This window comes from Ammodytes marinus, assembly GCF_949987685.1.
Source record: "Ammodytes marinus genome assembly, chromosome: 5".
NCBI classification, from domain to species: domain Eukaryota; kingdom Metazoa; phylum Chordata; class Actinopteri; order Uranoscopiformes; family Ammodytidae; genus Ammodytes; species Ammodytes marinus.
Window position 1 is genome coordinate 4,292,115 of NC_137234.1, and position 25,204 is coordinate 4,317,318.

Consider the following 25,204-nt stretch of genomic DNA (forward strand, 5'->3'; position numbering starts at 1 on the left):
AAAAGTTCAATATTTACCGGAAACTTTCCAAAGATGAATGAAATTCACAGAGTCAACGTGCTGTCAGTTACTAGCAGAGGAAAGCTCAGAGGACGTCATGACGTCATGACGCCGGACGCAACCGATTTCTGATGCTTTCAGGTGCTGCGGCAGAAGTTGGAATAATGAGACTTTCTTTTGCATCAACACAAAGGAACAAAGAGAGGAGAGGAAGGAGAGTAATTCAGATGATTTTAAAACATTATCAACAAATGAATATCCTATATTTAACCAGGTAAAATGAATTGGGATAAAAGTAATATTTTCCGAGAATGACCTGGCCAAAAAAGCAGCACTATGGTACAATAAGCACAACCCACACAGTCACATACAATTCTCATACACCAAATTCAGCATCCAATTTAAATACAAGATCAGGGAAAAGAATACTATAGCTCAAAATTAGTTGAAGGTAAAACCTATATAATAATAATAAATAAATAAATAAAACAGAGCATTATGGGCACCCAATCAATGTTCGCAAGGTAGGTTCAATGTTGCCCAGTTCAATATTCTATTAACGACTCATTAGCCCATTGTTGCATCTGACTTTTCTTCTCTTAAAATTACACTTTTATTCTCGTATTAAAAGTTATCTTATTGTCTATTTTTCCCCTCGTGGTGTTTCTTAAACTCGCTTGTAGTCATGTTCCCATTTGGCTCCATATAAATCTGGAGAGCATTGGGTTGACCCCACTTTTCTTGCAGCCTCTGAACGCAGCAACAGCACGCTCCTCCCACGTCCGGTGAGAAACCGCTATCTGTCAGAAAAACATCCCGAGCCCTGGATCCGCTACTCGGCAAACATTGTATAGAAATCGCCGCCGTTTGTTTCATGCTCATTAATTTATCGCCCGGAGGTTTGGATCCTCTACGGACAGTCAGAGGGAACATGCCCGGCCAGAGGTAACCGTCCCCCGGCTGCTGCCTCCTGTTTCTCCGCCTGGAGCCTGGAGCAGGACCGATGGAGAGGCCGAGCAGACTGCTGCTGCTGTCCGAGCTGCGCGTCCGAAACGCGGCGTACGATGTGAGCCTGAGCCGGTCTCTGCTCACTTGGAAGAGACGGACCTCCAGCCCAGTTTACCACCCGTTTAGACCCAGTAAGACCTTTTGTTTGTTTGTTTGTGTGTGTGTGTGTGTGTGTGTGTGTGTGTGTGTGTGTGTGTGTGTGTGTGTGTGTGTGTGTGTGTGTGTGTGTGTGTGTGTGTGTGTGTTTGTACAGGGTTCTTTGTGAGGACCAGTTTTGGCTTTTGTCCATCGGAGTGAGGACAATTTTGGGAAGTGGGGACATTTTGCCTTGTCCTCACTTCTTTTAAGGGCTAGGTTTTAAAGTTTGGGTTAGAATTAGGTTTAGGTTAGGGTGAGTGTACTGGTTATGGATTAGGCATTTAATTCTGATGGTCTGGTTAGTGGATTGAGAATGCATTTTGTCAATGAATGTCCTCACAAAGATAGATGTACAAGAATACGTGTGCGCCGGCTTGTGATATAAACAAAGGGCAGAAAGGAGACACACACACACACACACACACACACACACACACACACACAGGACATGTTGAACAGTGTTTTTAGTAAACCTATAGGCAGCAAAGCATAATGTTGGTGCACGGCTGTAACAATAATTGAGACCTGATACACATGCGGTTATATAACAACCCAACATGCAGCGTGTAACCCTATAGTGGAGGTCACAAGAGGCTGCAGGCAGAGGGAGGAACAACACACACCAGACCATATTATTCATCTAAACACAGGGGAATATGGAGAAATACATCAACCTCCACCTCCACAGTAAAAACAGTGATTTCATAAGAGGTTGAAAGAGAGATACACATTTTCAAATTATTACTTTCTATACTGTTTGATTTTGCCTCAATTTTGAATCTAGAATTGATTTATTGTATATATTACTTATATTGTTTTGTACTTATTGCACCGTGGGTCGGAGAGAAACGTGATTTCGATTCCTTTGTATGTCTGGAACATATTGTAGAAATTGAAGAAATAAGAAAGCTAATTACTCATTAATTATGAATGAATAATTTGGGGAGAAAGAGTGTTTAGGACTAGAACCACAGAGCTGAGGACTTTACAATTTAATATCATTATCATGTTATTTATCAATAGAAAGTCAGTGTGTGAGAATATTTAAAGACAGTTTAATTAGCTTGAAAAAAAGTTCAGTTTATAAACATCCAGAATCACTACATCTAGATATAAGATAAGGTTAAAGAAAACTAAAGGTTACTAGTGTGTTTAGTGTGTGTGTTGTGTGTGTGTGTGTGTGTGTGTGTGTGTGTGTGTGTGTGTGTGTGTGTGTGTGTGTGTGTGTGTGTGTGTGTGTGTGTGTGTGTGTGTGTGTGTGTGTGTGTGTGTGTGTGTGTGTGTGTGTGTGTGTGTGTGTGTGTGTGTGTGTGTGTGTGTGTGTGTGTGTGTGTGTGTGTGTGTGTGTGTGTGAGATGCAGGTGTGTGTTCAGTCTTACATCACACACACAGGTGAGCTGAGGTCAGGAAACTGTTTGAATATTCAAAGCAGCAGACGTGCAGGAAGGTGAGACGGAGCCTACCGTGGGTTAACTGTGCCCTGCGGAGTGACTGCAGGCTGCTTTTGACTGAATTTTAAACTCTCCCTGCGTTCCAAAATCACATACTGTTTATTTTTTTCTATTCTACATACTGTGATGGAAGTTCTGTTAAGGTTGGAGGTCAACTCAGGTGGAAGAATATTTCAGGAGACTTGGATGAATTATGAAGCAATATTTATTACAGACTTGGCCAAGGAGAACCGGACTGCAACTCTCGTGACTTGCACTTCAATTCTGACAAACTCATGCTTAGAGCTGTGTTTTAACCTCGCGCTATCTCTACCACCTCCCCGGCTCGGGCACCAAGCGTACCAATGTTTTGGTTCAGAGCTGAACACAGTGAACCATAACATTCTGGAGTAGAAGGAGATGAGACTTTATCTATACAACTGACCTAAGTGTCTCCTAACAGGCTCCAAGGCTGACCTAGAGTCTGAGAGACAGACACACAAGATAGGCTTATATGACCTATTAATCTTTCCCATTAATATTACAACTAAAGACCCAAAATTCCCTCACACATACTACAGCTGATCTTAAAAATAATTTAGTTAGAATTCAAGGGGCTCCGTTGATGTGATGTGACGTCACTTCCGATGCGCACTGGATTGTGCCCAAATAGCATGCTGATTTCAACACTAATAGTTGGGTATTCAGGTATTTTAAGAATACTGAATCTGACCACAAGAGTTGGGACATGCTAAATCTTTTTTCTACCATATAAAAAAGTTGAAAATATGGGGATTTGAACGCAGGGCAGGTGATTGGATGTTTTCTTACTGAAGTTGCACCTTGGGATTTGTAGACCACTTCTCTTGTTTAGTTTGTATGTCCACTGGTTGTAGTCTCTCCACTTTTGCCTTTTATTATGAGCTTTTTAATTTAGTTTCAAGCTAAATTAAAAAAAAACTGATAGTTAAATAAGAGCCATTGGGTCAAACTAGGGCTGAACAACGAATCAATTTCCAACTGAAATCTATGTGACGCCATCTCGAGCTAAGGGTCTAAAGGCAGGGTGTCATACTGTATTGTATGGAATGTAAAGCCCACTGAGGCAAATGTATATTTGTGATATTGGGCTATATACAAATAAAACTGATTTGATTTGATTTGATTTGAGCAGACTCTCTTTAGGGAAACACCGACTGTGTGCAGTTTGGTAACTGTGTGGTTCTCCTGCAGGGTTTTGTGTTCCTTCGTTACCTCGGCGACCGGACTCAGGTATGAGACTTATCTCCCACAATGCATTGGGGCGACGGCAGGTGTAGTGGTGGTTTGTGGTGCTGAGTGCTACTACTAGAACATGGCTGTGTTCCAAATCACATACTTTTTCTTTTTACTACAATACATACTAAAGTACAGAAGAGTTTTAGGGCCACAGGAGAGAGAAAAAAATCAGATAATTAAGTTTTTTTTTCATTATGTCGAGAAATGTCAAGAATAGGGACGAATACTCCAAAATACAATTGAAGTTAGTGGGGCATTTTATGTATTTTCAGCATACTACAATTAACGTGCATGTATTGGGACATCCTTTATCTTTTTCTGGCAAACTAAATAGTAGGGAAGTATGGGTATTGGAACGCAGGGCATGTTTCTGTGTTTGGTGGTTCAGCTCCAGTTATGTTCCAAAATGGTTAGAATACAAATGTACAGTAAAGGTGGAGTCAGTGATTCTGGAGAACGCTTGTTGTTAAAATCACTTTTTGTCAAAATCAGTGAATATCTTCTCAGGATCTCTCTTTCTGTCCTTACTGTGTGTGTGTGTGCACACTGAAAACAAAATCTGGTGTAGATAGATACACAGCCTACAGGCTCTGTAAACTCATTTGTCTATCGTGCCATCACACTCCACAACTCCACACATGGAGGGAGGAGGGGGGGGGGGGCAGGAGGAGTACAGTGGCTGGTGGAACTGATGGAACTTAACAATAACAATAACAGCTTGCATAATCTATTTATTTATTGCTACACACTCCATTTCTTAAACAAGGTCAAATATAAATTAATAACTGTTGCTAACATCTGCTGCTGCTTCTTTTTAAATGTATTTATAAATATAAATCTGTATTTTACTTTTTTTACCATGTATATTGATGCATTTTAGCTTGTGTTATGTTGTATGTACTACAGCTGCTGGATTTTTGAATTTCCCTGAAGGAACACTCCCAAGGGATCAATAAAGTGTCTATCTATCTATCTATTTAAACAAACAGGGCCACAGGTAGCAACATGCCTGGAGTCTATGGCTGTGCATTTATTTACTCTGGATTTTTTCCTCTCAGTGCAAACAGTATGGACAGGTTGTAGATCGTGAGGAGATATTCACTGATTTTGACAACAAACGTTCTCCAGAATCGCTGACTACACCTTTAATTAATCACTAACAAATTGATCTTTAAAACCTCTTTGAACTTGACTTATTACCCACATGGCAGACTATTGTGAAGCTACAACCATTAACTTTAATTTAATTATAAATCTTGAATTCATAAAAAGTGAATAAAAAAAATCCCATTTTGGAATAAAACTATTTCTTTCAGAGATTGTAGATTGTGTGATTTTTACCATTAACATCAAATGGAGCAGAAACATGCTGAGCTCCTTAGCTGCTGGTTCAGTGTGTGGTGTGTGTGTGTGTGTGTAGTTTGGCTAAATAGTTTAAGAGACTTTCCATCTTTCTATCTTACGAAATTACGATCAGTTGCGGTAGTTTGTAGATTGTTGTGCTGTTGCTGCTTTCAGAAATATTTTGATTAAAAAAAATGTAATAGGAATATTTCTCAATTTTAAGAATTTTTTTCCCATTTTCTTTCTGTGTGAGAGTGAGATGGATTTAAATTCCGTGTGATGTTGGGAAAATGCAGCTGGTATCAGGCGGTTGTGAGTCGTGACTGTACAGTAGCTTAGCCCAGCATAGTTCAAGCAAGCTGAGACATTGAAAAAAGAAAAAGAAAAAATCTTCTTCAATCCACTCAGATCATAATGTTGTAGATTGGATTTCCTATTGTCCAGGCAACCGATGGTTTCAGTTCATTTTTCTTTAAATATCCTGTTGCATCGCAGAGAGAATATTCCCTTGTTCCTGGAACTGAAAGTTGACTCATGATGCATTCAAGTTCTGCAGATAGGCTCCGAAACTAGAGACACACTGATCCACTTCTTTTTTCAAATCAGTGTGTCGATACCAAACCTGATTCAAATTCCACAGCTCTTTTTTCTTCAATATTATCCTGAAGGTAACATGAGGCTGTGGTGAAGTAGAAAGCACTTCTCGTATACAAAAATCAATGTTTTCTAAAGCCATTTTATTTAGCTATTTCTCTGTTCATGAATTCAAATAAATATTTAGAGAATTTCAAAGAATTCAATTGCAAATTAACAACTCCATCAGAAGGTTTTCAAAAGTGAATATATTTGAAAGAAAAGTTGAAATAAATATATGCAGCACAATACGGCCGTATCAGAACCTGATACCGATATTGGATCTGATCTCCACCCAAAATGAATATCTCATGTGAATTTCTAATGGAAAGCTAACAAAGTGTGTGTGTGTGTGTGTGTCTGCGTGTGTGTGTGTGCGTGTGTGTCTGCGTGTGTGTGTGTTCAGGTGTGTGTCACAGTGTGTCGGTCTCAGAGATCATCGCTGTCAGAGAAGAGGATGAAGAGAAAAGCGTCATCACACGACAAGGCGACGGAAGCTGGAAGAAGATCAACGAGACAGAAGGAAAGGAGAGCACGCAGCAAGCATTCACAGGTACACACACCCTGACAACCAGCGCTATAGCAACCGTACACATACACACACACACACGCACTCACTCACTCACTCACTCACTCACTCACTCACTCACTCACTCACTCACTCACTCACTCACTCACTCACTCACTCACTCATTCATACAGGGAAACACAGTTATAACACCAAGCGATAGAGCAGCTTTTATTATGTGTTAGCTGACCTCACGTTAACATAAAAACAGAGAGAGATGAAGGAGAGAGAAGGAAAAGAGAGCAGGCAACAGGCATTCACACCAACAGCGGGAGAAACAACACACACACACACACACACACACACACGGAAACATGGTGAAAACACCAAGAGATAGAGCAGCTTTGTTTATGTCTACATGACCTCACAGACCTCACGCCCAGTTCTACAATAATTGAGACTTATAAAAGTGTGTTAATGTGCGTGTGTGTGTGTGTGTGTGTGTGTGTGTGTTTCAGTGTTGTATGTGGAGCGCAGTCGGCAGCACCGCTGGCGGTGTGCGGAGGTGAGCTTCACCTGTCCAGAGGAGGGCCTGTGTGGACGCTGGGTCAGCAGCCTGAGAGAGCAGCTAGCAGCCATCAGTAAGACACCACACACACACCGCATACACACACACACCACACACACACACACACTGGGGAGTGTAAGTAGAGGAAAGGCGAACACTGACACCAAATTGTTGGGATTTCAGAAATACTTTCGAAATAACAACAACAACCTAACAAAGCCTGGTTGGACGGCCGCTGTTTACATCACACCGTTTCTTCAATAAACACACACACACACACACACACACACACACACTGGCTAACAAAGAGCGAATAATGCACACTTGCTAACTAACACACCAAGTTAAGCATTCAAGCTAACTCATACCAGTTTACACATATGGGATTGTTTTGTTAAAGCAAATCTTTTGGCATATTTTTTGCTTTATTAGACAGTGTGTGGAGAGACAGAGATGAAATGAGATTACATGTCATTTAGCAGACGCTTTTATCCATAGCAACTTACAACTGGAGCACACATTCATACACCGATAGCAGCACAGCAGCTACCACGCAGGGTGCAAGCTAACTATCGGGAGCAATTCAGGGTTCAGTGTCTCTTTGCCCAGGGACACTTGACATTGTTGACAGAAACAGTTGCTCACATTATTGTTGTTGTTGTTTATCCCCAGCCAGCAGACCCAAACAGCTGCTTGTTTACATCAACCCGTTTGGCGGGAAGAAAGAAGGAAAACGAATCTATGATCAGAAGGTCGCGCCGCTGTTCACCCAGGCTGGAGTCGCCACACAGGTCATCGGTACGTCTACTTTCACTCACTTACTGTTCTTGAGATTCACTGTGAGATTATTAACTGTGTGTGTGTGTGTGTGTGTGTGTGTGTGTGTGTGTGTGGTGTGTGTGTGTATTTGTGTCTGTTTCTATAGTCACGGAGCGCGCCAATTATGCAAGGGATCACCTTAAGACGGAGGCAGAGCTGAAAAAGTTCGATGGGTGAGTAATAGTTTGCATAGTTACATAACAACGCATACAATCATCTGATATTTATACCAAAACATGAACCAAGCCATTCCATGTTATATCAGACATTCACCACCCCATATAGCTGGAATAGAATTAATGATTTTTAGCAGTAGAGTCAACAACTGAAACATTTCTTGGGCTCTTCTTGGATTTTTCTGAGCTCCTGCACCAGTATCAGAGGGGGGGGAGACACCCAGTTTGTAAACGCTGCCATACTGAGAAATACAGAGAGAGTTGTGTGGAGCTGATATGATCCTAGTTTCGATTGTGAGATTGTCAGTTGAATCAGGCTCCTTCAATTGAATCGTCGAGTAGTCGACTAATTCGGTCATCCTACTGAGTTCTTGAGAATTTGTGTCTCGACTTCAACAATCCACTGTACCCTAAAATTGAACATAATAAAAATAATTGGTAGAATTCATTTAGTGCTTTTCTGGAGAGGACTGAAAGACGATTAAACTCAGATTGCCCCAGATCATTAGTATTGAGTTCATCTTTTTTTTTTTTTTAGATTATTCATTGGCATTTTCAAAGCTTTTATCAGACGGTACAGAGTTGAAATGGAGAGAGAGAGAGAGAGAGACGAGAGGAGAGAGAGAGGAGAGAGAGATGAGAGAGAGAGAGAGAGAGAAGAGAGAGAGAGAGAGAGAGAGAGAGAGAGAGAGAGAGAGAGAGAGAGAGAGAGAGTGAGAGAGAGAGAGAGAGAGAGAGGAGAGAGAGAGAGAGAGGAGAGAGTGAGAGAGAGAGGAGAGAGAGAGAGAGAGGAGAGAGAGAGAGAGAGAGAGTAGAGAGAGAGAGAGAGAGAGAGAGAGAGAGAGAGAGAGAGAGAGAGAGAGAGAGAGAGAGAGAGAGAGAGAGAGAGAGAGAGAGAGAGAGAGAGAGAGGAGAGAGGAGAGAGAGAGAGAGAGAGAGAGAGAGAGAGGGAGAGAGAGGGGGATGACCGCAGTAAAGGTCCACAGCTCAGATTTGAACCCAAGACCACTGCAACGAAGGCCGGAGCTGATATGGTACGCGCTCTAGCCACTACGCCACCGGAGCGCCCCCCTTAAGTCAACCTTTTAGGCTCTTTCTAACTGTCTCTGTCTCTGTCCCCGGTACAGCGTGGTGTGTGTGGGCGGAGACGGATGTTCAGTGAGATCGTTCACGGCTGGTGTGGAGAACGCAGATGGACGGCGGCCGGGATCCACACGCTGCTGACGACACACTGCTGCCCTGCTCGCTACGCATTCGGAATCATTCCAGCAGGTCAGGGGAAATAAAGACTGATTTTTGTATTTATTGTTTGTCTTGTTGATTAGATTAGAATGTAGTGGATGCCTCCGCGGTTTTGCTGTACTCTTTTGGCAAAATGGATTTTGCTTTGAAATGAGGAAAGAAAAATTGGAAAAGTGGCTAATTTCTTATTTTTTTATTTAAATTTAAAAATGTATTATTTAATAATAAACATTTTAAACGTTTTAGTTACGAGTCGTTGATCCTGGAAATTCAAAACTGTCTGTATCTTTCCAAATTTACTCCCTCCCTCAATTTCTCTCTCTCTGATTTTTGCTTTCAGGTTCAACCGACTGTATCTGCTTCGCTACCGTGGGAACCAACGACCCTGTGACCTCTGCTCTGCACATCATCGTGGGTCAGTCACACACACACTCACTACACCTCAAAACACAAGGGATCCCTCAATAAACATCACCACCATTTATTTTTTATATATATATACTTATTGTATTTTTTTATTAAACAAAAAAAAATACAGAACAAGCATCCATATTCCTTATTTTTAACCTTCCATTTGTTACTATGGTAGTTGACCGTACTCCCCCTGTGACCATGCTTGTTTTATGTTGTTGTTACTGTATGTATTGTATGCTCTATTGTACAGACCATGGTGGCGAATCAGTTTCCCCATTGGGGATCAATAAAGTAAATCCAATCCAATCCAATATGAACCCCACTAACGGGGCTCCTTTGAATAAACAAATAAAGTCCAACCTGCTTTCCACGGCTCTATGCTGCCATCTAGTGTTGTTTCAGGGAACAGGCTCTCAACATGAGCCTGATGCACTGACCTGTTGGCAAGTTGAAAAGTAGAAACACACCAACTGTTTTAGTTGTGTTTATTTAACTCTAAGTAGATTGATTGGTTCTGAATTGCGTTGGGCCACTAATCTCCTTATCTCCTTTTTTACTTACTGTGTGTGTGTGTGTGTGTGTGTGTGTGTGTGTGTGTGTGTGTGTGTGTGTGTGTGTGTGTGTGTGTGTGTGTGTGTGTGTGTGTGTGTGTGTGTGTGTGTGTGTGTGTGTGTGTGTGTGTGTGTGTGTGTGTGTGTGTGCGCGTGTGTGTTCAGGAGACTCTCAGCCGATGGACGTGTGCTCGGTTCACCACAACACCACCTTCCTTAGATACTCCGTCTCGTTGCTTGGATACGGTTTCTACGGCGACGTGTTGACTGACAGCGAGAGGAAGAGATGGATGGGACCAGCCAGATACGACCTCTCAGGTAGAAGTACAAACTGTGTTAAAGGTGGAGTCAGGGATTCTGGAGAACGCTTGTTGTCAAAATCACTTTTTTGTAAAAATCAGTGAATATCTCCTCATGATCCGCTACCTGTCTGCACTGTGTGTGCGCTGAAAAAAAAATCCAGTGTCAATACCCAGCCTAGGCTCTGTAAACGGGCATGTAGCAAGCTATGTTGGTCCCCTTTATGGTTTACATACCCTTTGTTTACATACGAGTTTACAGAGCCTAGGCTGTGTATTAACATTGGATTTTTTTTCCCGGCACACATAACGTACGGACAGGTAGGGGATCGTGAGGAGATAATTCTTTGATTTTGACAAAAAGTGATTTTGACAGCAAGCGTTCTCCAGAATTACTGACTCCACCTTTTAAGATGTTTTTTTTTTGGAACCAGCTGCAGTTGTTAACGTTTGTGTGTTTGATTTGATATGATTTGATTTGATGTATTGGGATCCCCATTAGCCGAGGCCATAGCCACAGCTATTCTTCCTGGTGTCCACAGTTTTACATTGCAAATACTTCACAATATCACAACAACATTAAGAATTGCACAACAGTCAAGACATCCAAAGAAACAATGACAGAAATGATAACAAAAATAAAAATGAAAAAAAATAATATAAATAAAAGAATTAAAAAAATAAATAAAGCTCTTCCATTTTATTTCTGCTGCTGTAGGAGTGAAGATGTTCCTGACTCATCACTACTATGAGGGAACAGTCTCCTACCTCCCGGCCCGGGGCGTCATGGGAACACCGCGGGACGCAGCCAGGTGTCGCTCCGGGTGAGAGAATAATACTGTAGATGAGACTGATATGAAAATGTGTGTGTTTTAATCTTAAATCTTAAATAGTTGGGTTCACGTTAACATACTGTATGTCGAGTCATATATTCTGGAGAATGATCTTGATCAGCAGATGTCTACCTGTCTGTGTGTGGGCTGGAAAAAAAAATCAATTTTTTATTTTATTTTTATTTTTTAAAGTTCTTTTTTTGGGCATTTTTATGCTTCTTATTGATAGTGTAGAGACAGAGTTGAAATGGGGCAGAGAGGGGTGTGACATGCAGAGAACGACCGCGGGCTGGAATCGAACCCGGGTCCGCTGCTGGCCGAGGCCCATGGGGGGGGGGACGCCCTACCAACTGAGCTAAGGGCGCCCCAAAAAAAAAATCCAGTGTTAATACTCATCCTAGACTCTGAAAACTGTCATGTTGTTGGATTCGGTGGGCCCCCTTTGTTTACATGCCCGTTTAATTGCAATACCAACAATATTTCGTTTGCATCAGTGAAGATTACAGAGGAGCTTAATTAAAGATTCTGGTTTATTTCAGCCTACCTATCTGTTCTGTAGAGCGGCTTAAACTTTTTGGTTAGCTAACTGTTATGTTTAGCTGTGAAAACAGTTTGTAATCAACAAAAGTTAGTGAGTGATTTTCTTAAAGTGAGTTTGCAGTTGAGTTTCAATCGCTAAAACTGTTCTGCCCTGGTTACATGATCTGATTTAGTTTTATTTATTTATTTATTTATTGCATTTTTGCCTTTTCATTAATTAACATCAATGTGTGTGTATATTTGCAGCTGTGTGGTCTGTCAGCACAATGGGCACCTACATTCAGAGAGAGCAGAGAAGTACGAGAAGGAGGAACTATCGGACAGCGGTGAGTCAGACAAATCCTTTTCTCTTCATCCTGATTGGTCTCCACAGCATCTAGTTGTCATTTAAGATATACTACGAATGTATTCATTGTTTATGTAGGTTGGGTGGCCGAAATAGCCTCAAAATGATATACCGGGGGGCGCCTTTAGCTCAGTTGGTAAGGCGTCCCCCTCCCGGGCCGGGCCCAGCAGCAGACCCGGGTTCGATTCCCACCCGCGGTCGTTCTCTGCATGTCACTCCCCTCTCTGCCCCATTTCACCTCTGTCTCTCTGCACTATCAATAAAAACATAAAAATGCCCAAAAATATCTTAAAGAGATAAATAAAAATGATATCCCGGCACCTCAAGAATATCTCCCAACACGACATTTATGACGATATAGAAAAAAATATTTTATTGTTGATGTTAGCTTGAAGGCAGCAGAATGTATCATTGATTGAGTGATTCATATTAGTGCAAACAAAATTAATAAAGGCATTTTCCATTCTCCTTTTCCAACAGCTGTCATTTATGTCTGTTTGATTTTTGTAATTATGGTATCTTGGCTATTTATGGATGTCAGAATTTCCTTCGGGATCAATAAAATATCTATTTTTCTATGACCTTGAGTGATAGTGTTAATAGTTTGGCAGTATCTTATAAATATCTAAGTTTTTGTTGTTATTTTTTCTGTTTCCAGAGAGTGACAGTGAGTGGAGAACGGTCCGAGGGAAGTTCCTGGCTATAAACGCTGCCAGTATGAGCTGTGCTTGTCCCCGCAGCCCCAAAGGCCTTTCGCCTGCCGCTCACCTAGCCGACGGCACCACAGACCTCATCCTCGTACGCAAGTGTTCCCGCTTCGACTTCCTCAGACACTTACTCAGACACACCAGCAAAGACGACCAGGTAATACAGCAGTGGTGCATGGTATATACTGTTAAATTCTCAATTAGTGTTTTCATTTTTCTTTTAACAAAGATGGCTATGACACACTTTGTGTAATCTAGTCTAGGATCATTGGTTTCGTGCCATTATAACTAATTACATTTTTAAATTCATATTTCAGGGGGGGTGCTTGTGGTGGTTAGATAATATGTTAATATTTCAAAATGCATTGAGTTGCAGTTGAACAAGGTTTTACCTGTTTTACCTCATGTGTACCTAATAAAGTGTCCGGTGAGTGTATAATGCTTATATAAAGACTGATTTACGTCCCTCTTTCCCCCTCTCCCCAGTTTGACTTGACCTTCGTGGAGGTGCAGCGTGTGCGTGCGTTCCGCTTCGTGCCGCGTCACTGTGAGAGCGAGTCAGACCTGGACCTGAGAGAGCGCGGCAAGACGCAGCTCTTCAGTCAGATCTGCAGGTTCATTTGATCCTTTTGCTCTTATTTCACCTCATCTTTTGCACTATTTAGAATGTATTAATTCCAGAGCTATATTGTAGAAATTGATTGATTTTATTTTTTTTTTATTTGTGTATGGACATGACAATGTCATTGGACGAACCAGATGCAATGTTTTCAGTGTATTAGCATAAATGCTAGTTTACAACACCTGTCCACAGGAGGCTTTTAAAAACAACAAAATAAACAAGTCAAAACAAAAACAAGATCAAATACTGATAAAAACTGACAATTAAAAGAGTAAAAATGCAGTATACAATAGAGTACAGAGCAGCAATATAATAAGTCAAATATATATATAGGATACGTAGAGTAAAACAAAGGCAGCATGATCAAACAATACACCAGTTGTAAATTATTTGTGAGCACTGTTGATTTGATTTGAGCCGTTGTTTAAGTTCTCTGTTAAAAGTGCTGCTATTAGTCTCTAGTTTTAGAGTAGTGGGCAAGAGGTTCCACAGTTTTGCCCCCTTTGCAGAGAAAACAAATAAAGTTGACTTTGACTTTGCAGAGATCACCCGGCCTGCAGCTGTGCTCCGACCTACAGCAGCTGGAACTGTGACGGGGAGATACTCAACCACCAGGCCATCGACGTCAGGTAAACAAGACTTGTTACAAAAAAGTAAATAATATTTTGGATGTCAAACTTGCAGTGTCACTGACTCTTTGCTGGTCTAAAACCCAGAATTCGGGTGGCATTATACTGACCAACCAGACAAACTTCATGACCGACATTTAAAAAAACAATTGGATTAAGGGGTGGGGACACAGGTCCAACAAGTTGACCTGTTGCTTAGATGAGACTTTGGTCTGTAGGTTCATGGTGGTCAAAATTTCTTACTTTGCTTTTGTCAAATATTTTTACCTTCTCCTAAAAAAAAACACACTGTCTCTCTTTGTTTCTGATATAGACTCATACAGTGACTTCATGTTATGACCCTCTAGCTCGTGGAATAGCAAAACAGCTCTTAATAAGTTTATAAAAGCTTGTAAAAAGATAATCTTTAAAAAAAGGATTACTATTTGCATTGGCGGGAGAAAGCCTATGAGAGTGTCTTACTTTGCTATCGTCAAATAATTTAAATTTCTCCTTAAAAAGCACACTTTCTCTCTGTTTCTCTCCCCTTCCAGAGTGCAATGCCAGCTGATCAAGTTGTTCGCTCGAGGGATCGAGGAACCGACGGTGTTCGAGGATCTCACCACCAACCCCTGTGCAATATAAACCTATAAACCACCAGTCCCCTTTATCCCAGTCAAACACTGGAGCAGCCACCATCAAGTTACATTCATCAATATCCTTCACCATCTAGCCTGGCACCGCCCGCCTACCTACTTCCGCTCAATTTTCATTTCCCTTCCAGTCAGTCTGGGTGTGCGGTATATTAGTGGGTTCTTCTCAGCCAGATTTCTGCCAGTCCAATCAGCAAACAGAAGGAGTGGCTCGGAAGCCGGCACATTACATCAACACGACCAAACGTTATGCGATTGGTTGGCAGATCCAGAGTGGCACTGGGCAGATCCAATAGTTTTAAACTTCAACAGACACCCGCCTTCAAGTGAGGTAACGTTTGTCAATTGAGTGATTCCAGACCTTCTGTACAAATGAAATGAAGTACGATGGTCTGGTAGTAGGACCAGGCTAAATGAAGTACGATGGTCTGGTAGTAGGACCAGGCTAAATGAAGTACGATGGTCTGGTAGTAGGACCAGGCTAAATGAAGTACGATGGTCTGGTAAAGGACCAGGCTAAATGAAGTACGATGGTCTGGTAAAGGACCAGGCTAAATGAAGTACGATGGTCTGGTAGTAGGACCAGGCTAAATGAAGTACGATGGTCTGGTAGCACCAGGCTAGCCACCATCAAGTTACATTCATCAATATCCTTCACCAAGACGTTCTGGAGGACGTATCGCCACGGCAACGATTTTTGCTGTTTTGAACTAAGAAAGATTAGCACTTAAGTTAAACAAAACTTTATTTTCACAAAATTATATTTCAAAATAATTTTCTTACAATTACAATTAGGTGGTCAGCTTTAAATCTGTTACATGGAAAAACTAGCAGCTTTTTGTGAGGGAATAATCATGAAATGAATTGATTGGCCAGAAACGTAAAGTCTGACCCTTTAGATTTTTGGATTTCTGTTCCACATGGTGCTGTTGAATGCTGGTTTGGTGTCTGGCTCTTGTTTGAACTTAATTTGTGAAATTGAAAACTGCACTGTCACTGTTAGTCTATATTTTTTACCCATAATCTTAAAATCATGACTTGATTATCTTGTTACTTTGAGGTTACACGTGTTGAAAAAATATATTATAAAAATAAGTATTGTAGTATAGTGAACTTTCTTTTTCTATATTTTATTCAGCTTTTCAGTAGAGTAGACAAAGTTACATATATACTATCTTATTTGCACTTTTTCTTATGGTTTGAATTATTTTACTTGATTTGAATTTTCTGTAACATGTCTTAAAGGATGCCAGTCACCTCCCAGTCATTCATAGGATCATTACGTTACATTATAGAAAATGTCATTTAGCAGACGCTTTTATCCAAAGCAACTTACAACTGGAGCACACATTCATACACCGATAGCAGCAGCAGCTACCACGCAAGCTAAATATCGGGAGCAATTTAGGGTTCAGTGTCTCTTTGCCCAGGGACACTTGGACATGTGGCGGGGAGACGGGGGATCGAAACACCAACCCTGCAGTTGCGGGTCGACCACAGCCCCCCATCATGTGATCATTTGTTGTCATGGGTTGGTTCAGATTTATGGAAAAAAGTCGAAAGTTAAATCCCTTGCACATGGTCAGGACTTGTGCTTATACTGACAGGGGGATTTATTCTCCCGTTTGAAGGTTACTGTTACAATCTGCTTCTATAAAAAAGGTCCATTATGTTTCTCTAGTCCTACAGGAAGACTTGAGCTCAATCATAAATAGGAAAGTGTATTTTTGCACATTGTCATTCCAAGTGATTTAGAAAAAATAATCTAAATTGCTAAATTAACTTACCCAGCGTTCCAAATCACATACTTTTTCTTTTTACTACACTACATACTAAAGTACACTAGAGTTTTAGGGCCACAGGAGAGCAAAAAAAAACATCAGATAAGGAAGATTTGTTTTCATTATGTCGAGAAATGTCAAGAATAAAGACGAATACTCCAAAATGCTATTGGAGTTAGTGGGGCATTTATGGATTTTCAGCATACTATAATTGACGTGCATGAATTGGGACATCCTAAATCTTTTTCTGACGTACTAAATAGTAGGGAAGTATGGGGATTGGAACGCAGGGACTGTATTTTTGCATATTGTCATTCCAAGTTATTTAAAAAAATTAAATCTTAAAATTATTTTTTAGTTTGTCAGTCAAGCTGGTCGTGGCTGAGTTAGCTGGAGAGAGGAAAAAAGCGGACACGTGAATGTTATCAATCTTCCATTTTTTCTGCTCGATATGCAAATGAATTGAAGCAAAATGCAACACAAAGAAAAACACCTGTAGAAGAAAAACTGCTTTAACGACCATTGTTTTTACACAAAACTCTTCAAAATGAGCTGAAGACAGTAGCTGTAATCTCAATCTAGTCTCCGTTTTATGTGATGTTCTGAACTTGTCTGTCAAGGTTACATTTCTGTTAACTAAACCTCAAGATAATCATCTGAACCTTCCACAAATTAAATAAGAATTCACACTAACAAACAAAAAGGCCAAAAGTAATTCTAGAGCAAAATAAAAAATCTGATACACAAACCCATGTATCTTCATCCTACCAGCTTCAAAAACTTCGAATTTGAATTTAAGTTTCTCCTTGACTTTTGTTTAGGACCAAATATCTGTTAATCTAATTGCAGTCAGCCTGACTTGTAGCATGCTTTGTTATCGTTAGCATGTAGCTCAAAGCACCACAGTGTCTAAGTTCAGCTTTACAGATTGTTTTAATTGAATTAGCCTGCATTTAGCCTGAAACATTTTGTTGGACAAGTTTGTAGAAACGTTGTCAATGCCTGAGTAACTCACAGTGTGTGTTAATTCTAGCACCCCCTTTGGACAAAAGCGGTAGTGTTTTTACCTGCCAGCTGTTGTTCCTGGGTGAGTGTACCCATGACAAAAGATTTTTTTTATAAAAAAGTATTAAAAATTCATGATCTGATTTAAACTTCTCACAAGCAATAGACCTATGGAGCCTGTGAGGGTCATAAGTAGACATAGCTGTCAATCAGTTTTAGGGGATCGCAGGCCAATAAAGTGGGAATCACTGCACTGAACGCAAACAGAAGGGGCTCTAAAAGTACTTTTGGCCATATATTTTCGAAATATTTAATATCATATAATTGGAAGCATTATGAAATATGTATTTGTTGAAGGAAGCTGTACTGTGAAAATGAGTGATGTAATTTAACTACAAAAACAAGCGCTGACAGTCAAGTCTTCCTCATTTCTGAATCATTGTAGGTTTTAGATTGTATATGTTCACATAGGAAAAGCTCGTAGCCTGATTAACTGTCTCTGTGTTTATCAATTGTTGTGCAAAATGCAATCTACATGTAGCACCAGCATCTGTTATGTTCTAACTTATTTGTCCATATTCTGTACTAATATTATTCATTAGTGAAGATGCATTTTCCCTAGTAGCCTAAGTCGAGTTAATTTTTATTATTAATATTTTTGGCGACACAGAGTTGAATTGGGGAACACAATGTTCTTATTATTTTAGCACTACCCTTAGTTCACGCTGTAACATTTTACAAGCTACACTACTGTTAGGGTGCTGGAGAACCTCAAAATCATGAATATGAAGTTTGACTACATCACAGCTTCTAGGGGAAATTCTAATTCAAAACATAAATTAAATAGATTTGAAATAATTTGATTATTTTGCCCGAAACACTGACAGACGTCTATAATTTTGAGATGTACAGTAAGCAGCAAAAGTAGTTGAGTATTTAGCACTGTTCTGTCAGACTACGGATGCTGTTTGTTTGTTTGTTTGTTTTGATGTTGTTAGTGTGTGTTAACCAGCAGTAACTTTTCCTCTCTGCTGACGTTGAGCTGGACTCAAACTGACAGAGGAGGGAATCGTAACAAAAAAAAATGTACACGGTGCTTCAAACCAACCAATCAGCTCTCAGCTTTTCTCTTGTTCCTATAAACTAACCAAATACCAGCCAAGGTTTAAACGATGTAGCTGTTCTGTTTTGTTTTGTCTGGGATATTTCGTAGCTCGGCCTAGAGGTCTTCATGGGTCCAAAACATGGGAACCAATTTAAAAAAAGGATCTGTATGGAAAAAAACCTACAGACCTGATTAAAAGTCAGAAATAATGATTAAAATAATGAATATAACATAAACTAGGACTGTTACTAAGGAATAGTATTTGGGCCATGGGTAAGACTTAAACAATTAGAAAAGGAAGTCATTTTTTTCATTATGCTCTTTGAGAAAAATATGGGTCACTTGACAAGAAAATTCTCCGAGACATTTGAAATTGTGAATTTGAAAATTTCTCATAGAAATGTATTGGGTTTTTTCATAACATTTTTATTTTTTGTCTCGGACAATTTTTTTGTCAAGTGACCCATGGCAATTTTCATGCTCGTATCACAAATTGAAAGATTGTAGCGCTTATCCGCTCCACAACACCATTCTTATGATGTTAACCACTCAATTGAACTTGCATCTTTCGAGGATAAATAAAGGAAAAATTAAATTAAACTTCTTGGTTTCAACCCTCAGCTTGTATGAACCTTTGAAGACCTGTAGCTCATACTGTCTCACATTGATTCATCTCTTGACGTTGTTTTGATGTACAATCAGAGTCTTAAGATTTGCTGTAAAACCCTTAACATTGTACTTAGCAGTCAATCGATTCTTGTTTTTTAAATGAAAACAAATCAAATTAGTGTTTTCAAAAAAAAATTGTGTATTTGTTACATTAGTTAGGACCATGTCAAACAGGAAACTGACAAAATAATGTGCATGATTTTTATTTTATTTTTATCTATGCTGTAGGCTTGATGGTGTAGTAAACAGGCTACTTATCAAGCTACTATAGCTACATTAGCATGCTAGCTTTAAGTCAATTGCAATGGCTCTTTTTTTCTGGGTTTTTCTCTGCACTACTCTGATGTTTTGGTCTCAGATTGTGAATGTTTTAATTCAATAAAGAGTTTTTGAACCAGAGAGAACAAACACTGAATCAATTGTAATATAGATAAAAACTGACTTTAGATAGAATTAAAATATCTCTTGTGTGATATTTTGCTGACAAGATGTAGAATGAAAAAATCAACATTATTCAAAATAATGATTATTCTTACTATTAGTATGATTAGTTTTCTCAAAAATTAGGGCTAAAGATGGGACACTTTAATTGATTTGAGATTGTCCAAAATGATTTGTTTAGCTGCGTGAAGTTAAATGGGACCATTTACTAACGTCAAATTTGGTTTTGTGGATGAAATACAGTTGTAAAGTTAACAGCACTGAGTTGATATTCATGATACATTTATGAATGTGTAAACTTTACTTTATTCTGATTTATTTATTTCTATACAAACCAGTTGAGTAATGTTATGCAGAAGAACAAAATATCCTCTATATACAGCTCCGGAAAAAAATAAGAGACCGCTCCAAATGTTCAGTGTCTCTTGTTTTACTCTTTGGAGGCATATGTTTGAGTAGAATGAACATTTTGGTTTTATAATATAAACTACTGACAACATTTCTACCAAATTCACAATAGAAATATTGTCATTGAGAGCATTTTCAATAAGTAATAGTAGAGATGAAGATTGAAGAAAAGTCCAGTCTGGTCTCTTAAGTTTTTCCGGGTCTATATTTAAATAGTATGCCTTTTTGGTCCACCTCATACTAAGAAATGTGCATCAAAAATTTCACACTAACATTTATTTTGATAAAGTCAAACGTGATTTGTTTAGCCTACTGTAGCATTATTCTCTGCCAGTTTTAACTTCTTCAGTTAATATGGAATGTGTTTATTTAAATTGAACGCTGTAATTGAAATCTGACGCTGAAAACTAGTTTGATGTACAGACAGAATCAGTCGACCTCAAGTTGTATCTGAAATGATCTTTACCTTCTGCTGTAGCTGTTTAACTATCAGGAATAAAAAAGAAATAAAAAACATATTCAACTCTTATTTGTGTGCGCAGTGATGATTTGAATGCCCCTGAAAGAATGATTTAGTGATTGTTTTTGTACAAAATATGAAGGAAGGACGAAGCTGTAGTTTTGGATTAAACCTCGCCAGCAGATTGTCAGCTTATTGTTAATTTATTATTTTCGAGAATTTTATTTTTTACTACACTATACTTTTGTGTACTTTTCCCGAAAATACAATTTTAAACATTTTGTCGGACATGCTTGTAGAAATGGTGCCAAAGTCTGAATAACTGACATAGCCTAAATACGGAAGAGTGTTAAGGCCAGGGGTAAGAAGAAAAATGACAGTTGACAGTTCAAGACTGCAGTAAAGTCGGAAGGATATTGACATATATGGCTGGATTTAACCCTTTTTACTAGAAACACCTTGAGATTTCGTAGTATTTTAAAGTGCGCTATTTAAATAAAATCAATTATCATTAATGTTATCATTACAGAGATATTAAGAGTTATCAGCCGTGTCTCATAGAAATCGAAAAACGCTCTTAATTCTCCACATGGCACAGTTATGACAGAGCAAACAGTAGCACAAATCACGGCAATAAAAAGGCTATAAAAGGTGAGTGTTTTGGGTCAATAGTAGCATTGATTTGAGGGTGATTTCATGTGAACAAACAATGGTCTGCTCTCACAGGCCATTAGAACTCATTAGGGAAGTGAGATCCAATAATTACATTAATAAATGCTTGTTGGAAAAAAAAGGAAAAATCTATAAATATATTGATAAAAAATAAATGGCTGGAAAATCTTGATTCCTAACTCAAACATGTTGACACGGTAAAATAATTAGACCAATAAAATCACAGTGATGTCAGTGACAGGGTCGATGCCAGAGGGGGTAAGGGGGTAGGGGGGAGGGGGGACTTCATATACAAAAGGAGGCACACCCCCGACCAACAGCCAGTCTACAGGTGTAATCCAAACTGACCTGGTCTAAGAAAAGGATCTCTCCAGGTAAGGATTTTCATACACACATTTCATACATCTTTACATACATCATGTTTTTAATTCTTTAGACAGTTTATTAGACAATTGTTAGACAAGTATTTCAAGATAAAACAAAAAATCTACTCTTACAAATGTTCAAAACCAAATGAATAAAAAAAAGATCTGCCCAGGTAAGGATTTTCATAAAAGCCTCTTTTCTTACACTCAAAAAATCTACTTTAAAAATAAAATTTGTTTTTTTAAGGCTCAAATGCCAGTTTCTGTTATTATCTTTTCTTTATCTAGTCTATTTAGTCTCATTATAGATATACATATGATAACATTTAGATCACAAACTGGTGGTAAAAAGTTCATAATATTATTGAAATCTCTGCTATTTTCTGGGTGTTTTTTTGTCTGTAAAACCCTCAAACCACTACAAACATATGATAACATTTTGATCACTCACTGTTGGTAAAATGTTCATAATATTATTAAAATCTCTGCTATTTTCAGATTTTTTTGTGTGTGTCTGTTTTCAGGTTTGAAAATTCACTTCATAAAACCTTCATCTTCATCTTCCTCTTCGTCACAATGGCGTCTATCAGTGTGACTCAGGCGTTCCTGCTGTTTGCCCTGTTCCACCTCACAACATCACTTCCTGTCAGGTACAAATCACTCCGCCCTGCCACTTGTGTCATGGTTGCTGTGTCCTTGGGCAAGTATGAATGTGTGTGTGAATGGTAACTTGTAAACGGGAACAGGTCTCCGGTCTCAATGGGATTTTACCTGTATAAATAAAGGTTTAACATTTTTTATTTATTATTTTAAACATATCATTAATATGTAATTAAACCTAAAGTTTTGGGTTCTACAAGCTAAGACTAAAAGTTGTCCCTGCAAATAATTTTTTGTTCAGAACGTTTTTAGGCAGTTTTAACACTAGACTGTTTGAATCAACATTTTGACCGACTTGGTTTTGTTTGTTATCTGTATGACAGGGAATTATTTTGGCCAACTGTTATTGTTTAAAATTCTCCTACATGCAAACATTTTTAGCATGAAGAACTCAAAATGTAAAGTTTTTGAATGTTCTTCGTATTGGTTTAACTGTTGTGTGTCTTTCTGTCATGTGACTTCAGAGATGAAGATGATTTGGAGAGATTTCTGACTCGGACCGGACGCCTGAACGCACCGTGGTCTCTGTCGGGGGGTAACTATGGAGACGCTCTGCTCGAGGCCAGAATCAGGTCAGATTGCACTTCCAAAGGGAAACATTTTTTTTGCACTTTTTTTTAACTATACATCATTTAATCATGCAGTTGAAAACATTTATAATGTGTGAAGGTGCATTGTAAACCTGGCGACTGTGTCCATATTGACACAGTGTTTAATGCGATTGTGTTCCAGGTGCATTGAAAACCCGGTGTGGTGACTGTTTCCATAATGTTTGTGTTCCAGGCAGCTTCTGTCGTCAGGTCTGGACCGGCGGAGGCAGCTGGGAGACATCGAGTTCTCCAACAGATACTCAGAGTTCCTCCGATCCAAAGCCAAACACAGCTCCATCTGCGCCTTCCTGCGCCGCATGCAGGGCGTCAAGAAGAGGTGGGATTTATTTCTGTCTTGTATTTTACTATTTTTAACTTAAATTGCTTGTTTGTTTTTTTGTATGTGTAATGCACCTTCAGTTGGCACTCCCAATTTCGTTGTATAGGTGCCTGAACAATGACAATAAAGACTATCTTATCTTATCTTAACAAATTCTCTCGTAAATTGGACTTTTTATCATTTATTTTAATTCCTTATTGACCCTGTCCCAGGACTAACAAAACAATAAAAAAAAATATATATATTTTTTTTTTTAACGGCATTTTAACTTACAAAAATAAATGATTCATGTTACTGAATAACATAAGGTGGTAAGTCATGGGAAGAGGAACGTTTTTAAACCATTATGATTTTTTTTTTTTTTAGGGAAAGGTGTCATAAATGTCATAACGAAAAGATAAATTAACCGTCACTATGTTTTTGTGCACAGCGGAACGGGAGCAGACGTGGAAAGAGTAAACCAGCTTCTAAAACAGTACATGTGTCCGTCCATCTACAACAACTGGCCGAGCGACCTGTAGGAGACACTGAGAGGATATCTGATGGACAAACGTGTTACTGATGTTCTGAGTCGAGCTGTTATCATATTTAATGTGGAGACACAGAAATCTTTGTTATTAAAAATATGTTTTATGAAGTACTTTATGTGTTGAGTGTGTTTGATATCTTGAAATCTTTTAAATCCTTGAAAAAGAGTGTCTGGTCTCAATGGGATAGTTTACCTGTATAAATAAAGGTTAAAGGTTTGCACTGGGCCAGGGTACTAAATAATAATCAGTTTTTGTGATTTAAAAACAAAAATGCTAAAATAGGCAAATGTTTAGTTTTTCGATTCAAACTAAAAACAAAGAGAAAATGTACTGAAATTAAATTTGGTGCAATAGAAAATCTTGAAAAAAGCATTTATCTGTATTAATAATAACATTTTACTGCAGAGCAACTACAGCTACATTTAGCTAATAATAATGTTGTACTTATTACTCGTAATGGAGTGGGTTACATTTTTGTATTGTTACTATACTTCAGTAAGGAAAGTGGGTAGTTTTTCCATGAATGGTATCCCACTATCAATGGACTGGTCCCTTTCAGATAAATGAGAACTGTGGGTCAAATTTTGGTCTAGAAATGGCCATTACTTATTAAATCATAAGCAATAAAATGCTAGGATGTTACAGTTAAAGACAGGTCAAGATGTCTATAATCCCAACATTTGTCATACATGGTTATAATTAAAAGTGTAATCAATAGAGAATGAAAAGATGACAGCCAGCGTGGGAGATATTTAGATCTTGTTAATCCTGTTAATTTTGCAATAACTTTGAACTTTTTGTAACCTTAAAGGCCTACTTCACCGGTTGGAATATGAAGGTGTATTGAACTCGGAGATCCTATGAAGTATAAATGTGCAAAAAAAATTGAAATCGGATCATCCTAGCCTGAGAAAAGGCAGAAAGAGTGTTTTATGGTCTCACTGTCTAACCCTACAGTTTCCTTACTGTGACATCACAGTAAGAGAAATGTAGGGAATAGACACCTTCATATTCCAACCGGTGAAGTAGGCCTTTAATTATAAGCCTGCAAAGTATGCTTTGTTATTTAAGAACATTTTTCAACAGAATCCCAAATGTCAATCAATCAAACTTTATTTATCAATCACATAGACTTTGAGGAAACACCAGAGGAAGAGCGGTATATTCTCTTTGAAGTCTGAATAGCAAATCTCGTCAGATAAATATCACCCATACACACATGCTGTTGTGGTATTTATTGATTGTGTGACACACACACACATAAAACACACACATCACACACACAATGGTTTAAATGTAACAAGTGGATATTTAAAAATTTGTATAATTAATAAAATTTAAAACTAATTGTATTTTGGATGTGTAAGAGAACCATATAGGGGAGAGTGGGGTAAAGTGAGAAACTTATTATATTTGCTCCCCTCTAAGCGAGCTAAAATGATTTATCAGTAAAATGTTCAC

General features: G+C 38.8%; 2 protein-coding genes across 2 annotated transcripts in view; both read left to right on the forward strand.

The window, feature by feature from the left end:
• aass (aminoadipate-semialdehyde synthase) overlaps positions 1 to 25,204 on the forward strand; it is a 519,315-nt gene that overhangs the window by 243,169 nt on the left and 250,942 nt on the right. The gene's annotated exons all lie outside the window — the stretch shown is intronic.
• LOC307250863 (ceramide kinase-like) lies at positions 1,004 to 14,990 on the forward strand (the record flags this gene model as incomplete). The annotated part of the gene is given in 18 exon segments (XM_080028124.1): positions 1,004 to 1,139; positions 3,810 to 3,848; positions 6,238 to 6,384; positions 6,858 to 6,980; positions 7,580 to 7,705; positions 7,833 to 7,899; positions 9,030 to 9,052; positions 9,055 to 9,075; positions 9,078 to 9,157; positions 9,159 to 9,174; positions 9,485 to 9,559; positions 10,275 to 10,427; positions 11,127 to 11,232; positions 12,028 to 12,107; positions 12,786 to 12,991; positions 13,321 to 13,448; positions 13,999 to 14,085; positions 14,619 to 14,990. Coding segments are annotated over 18 exon segments (1,704 nt in total). The 3' UTR covers positions 14,710 to 14,990.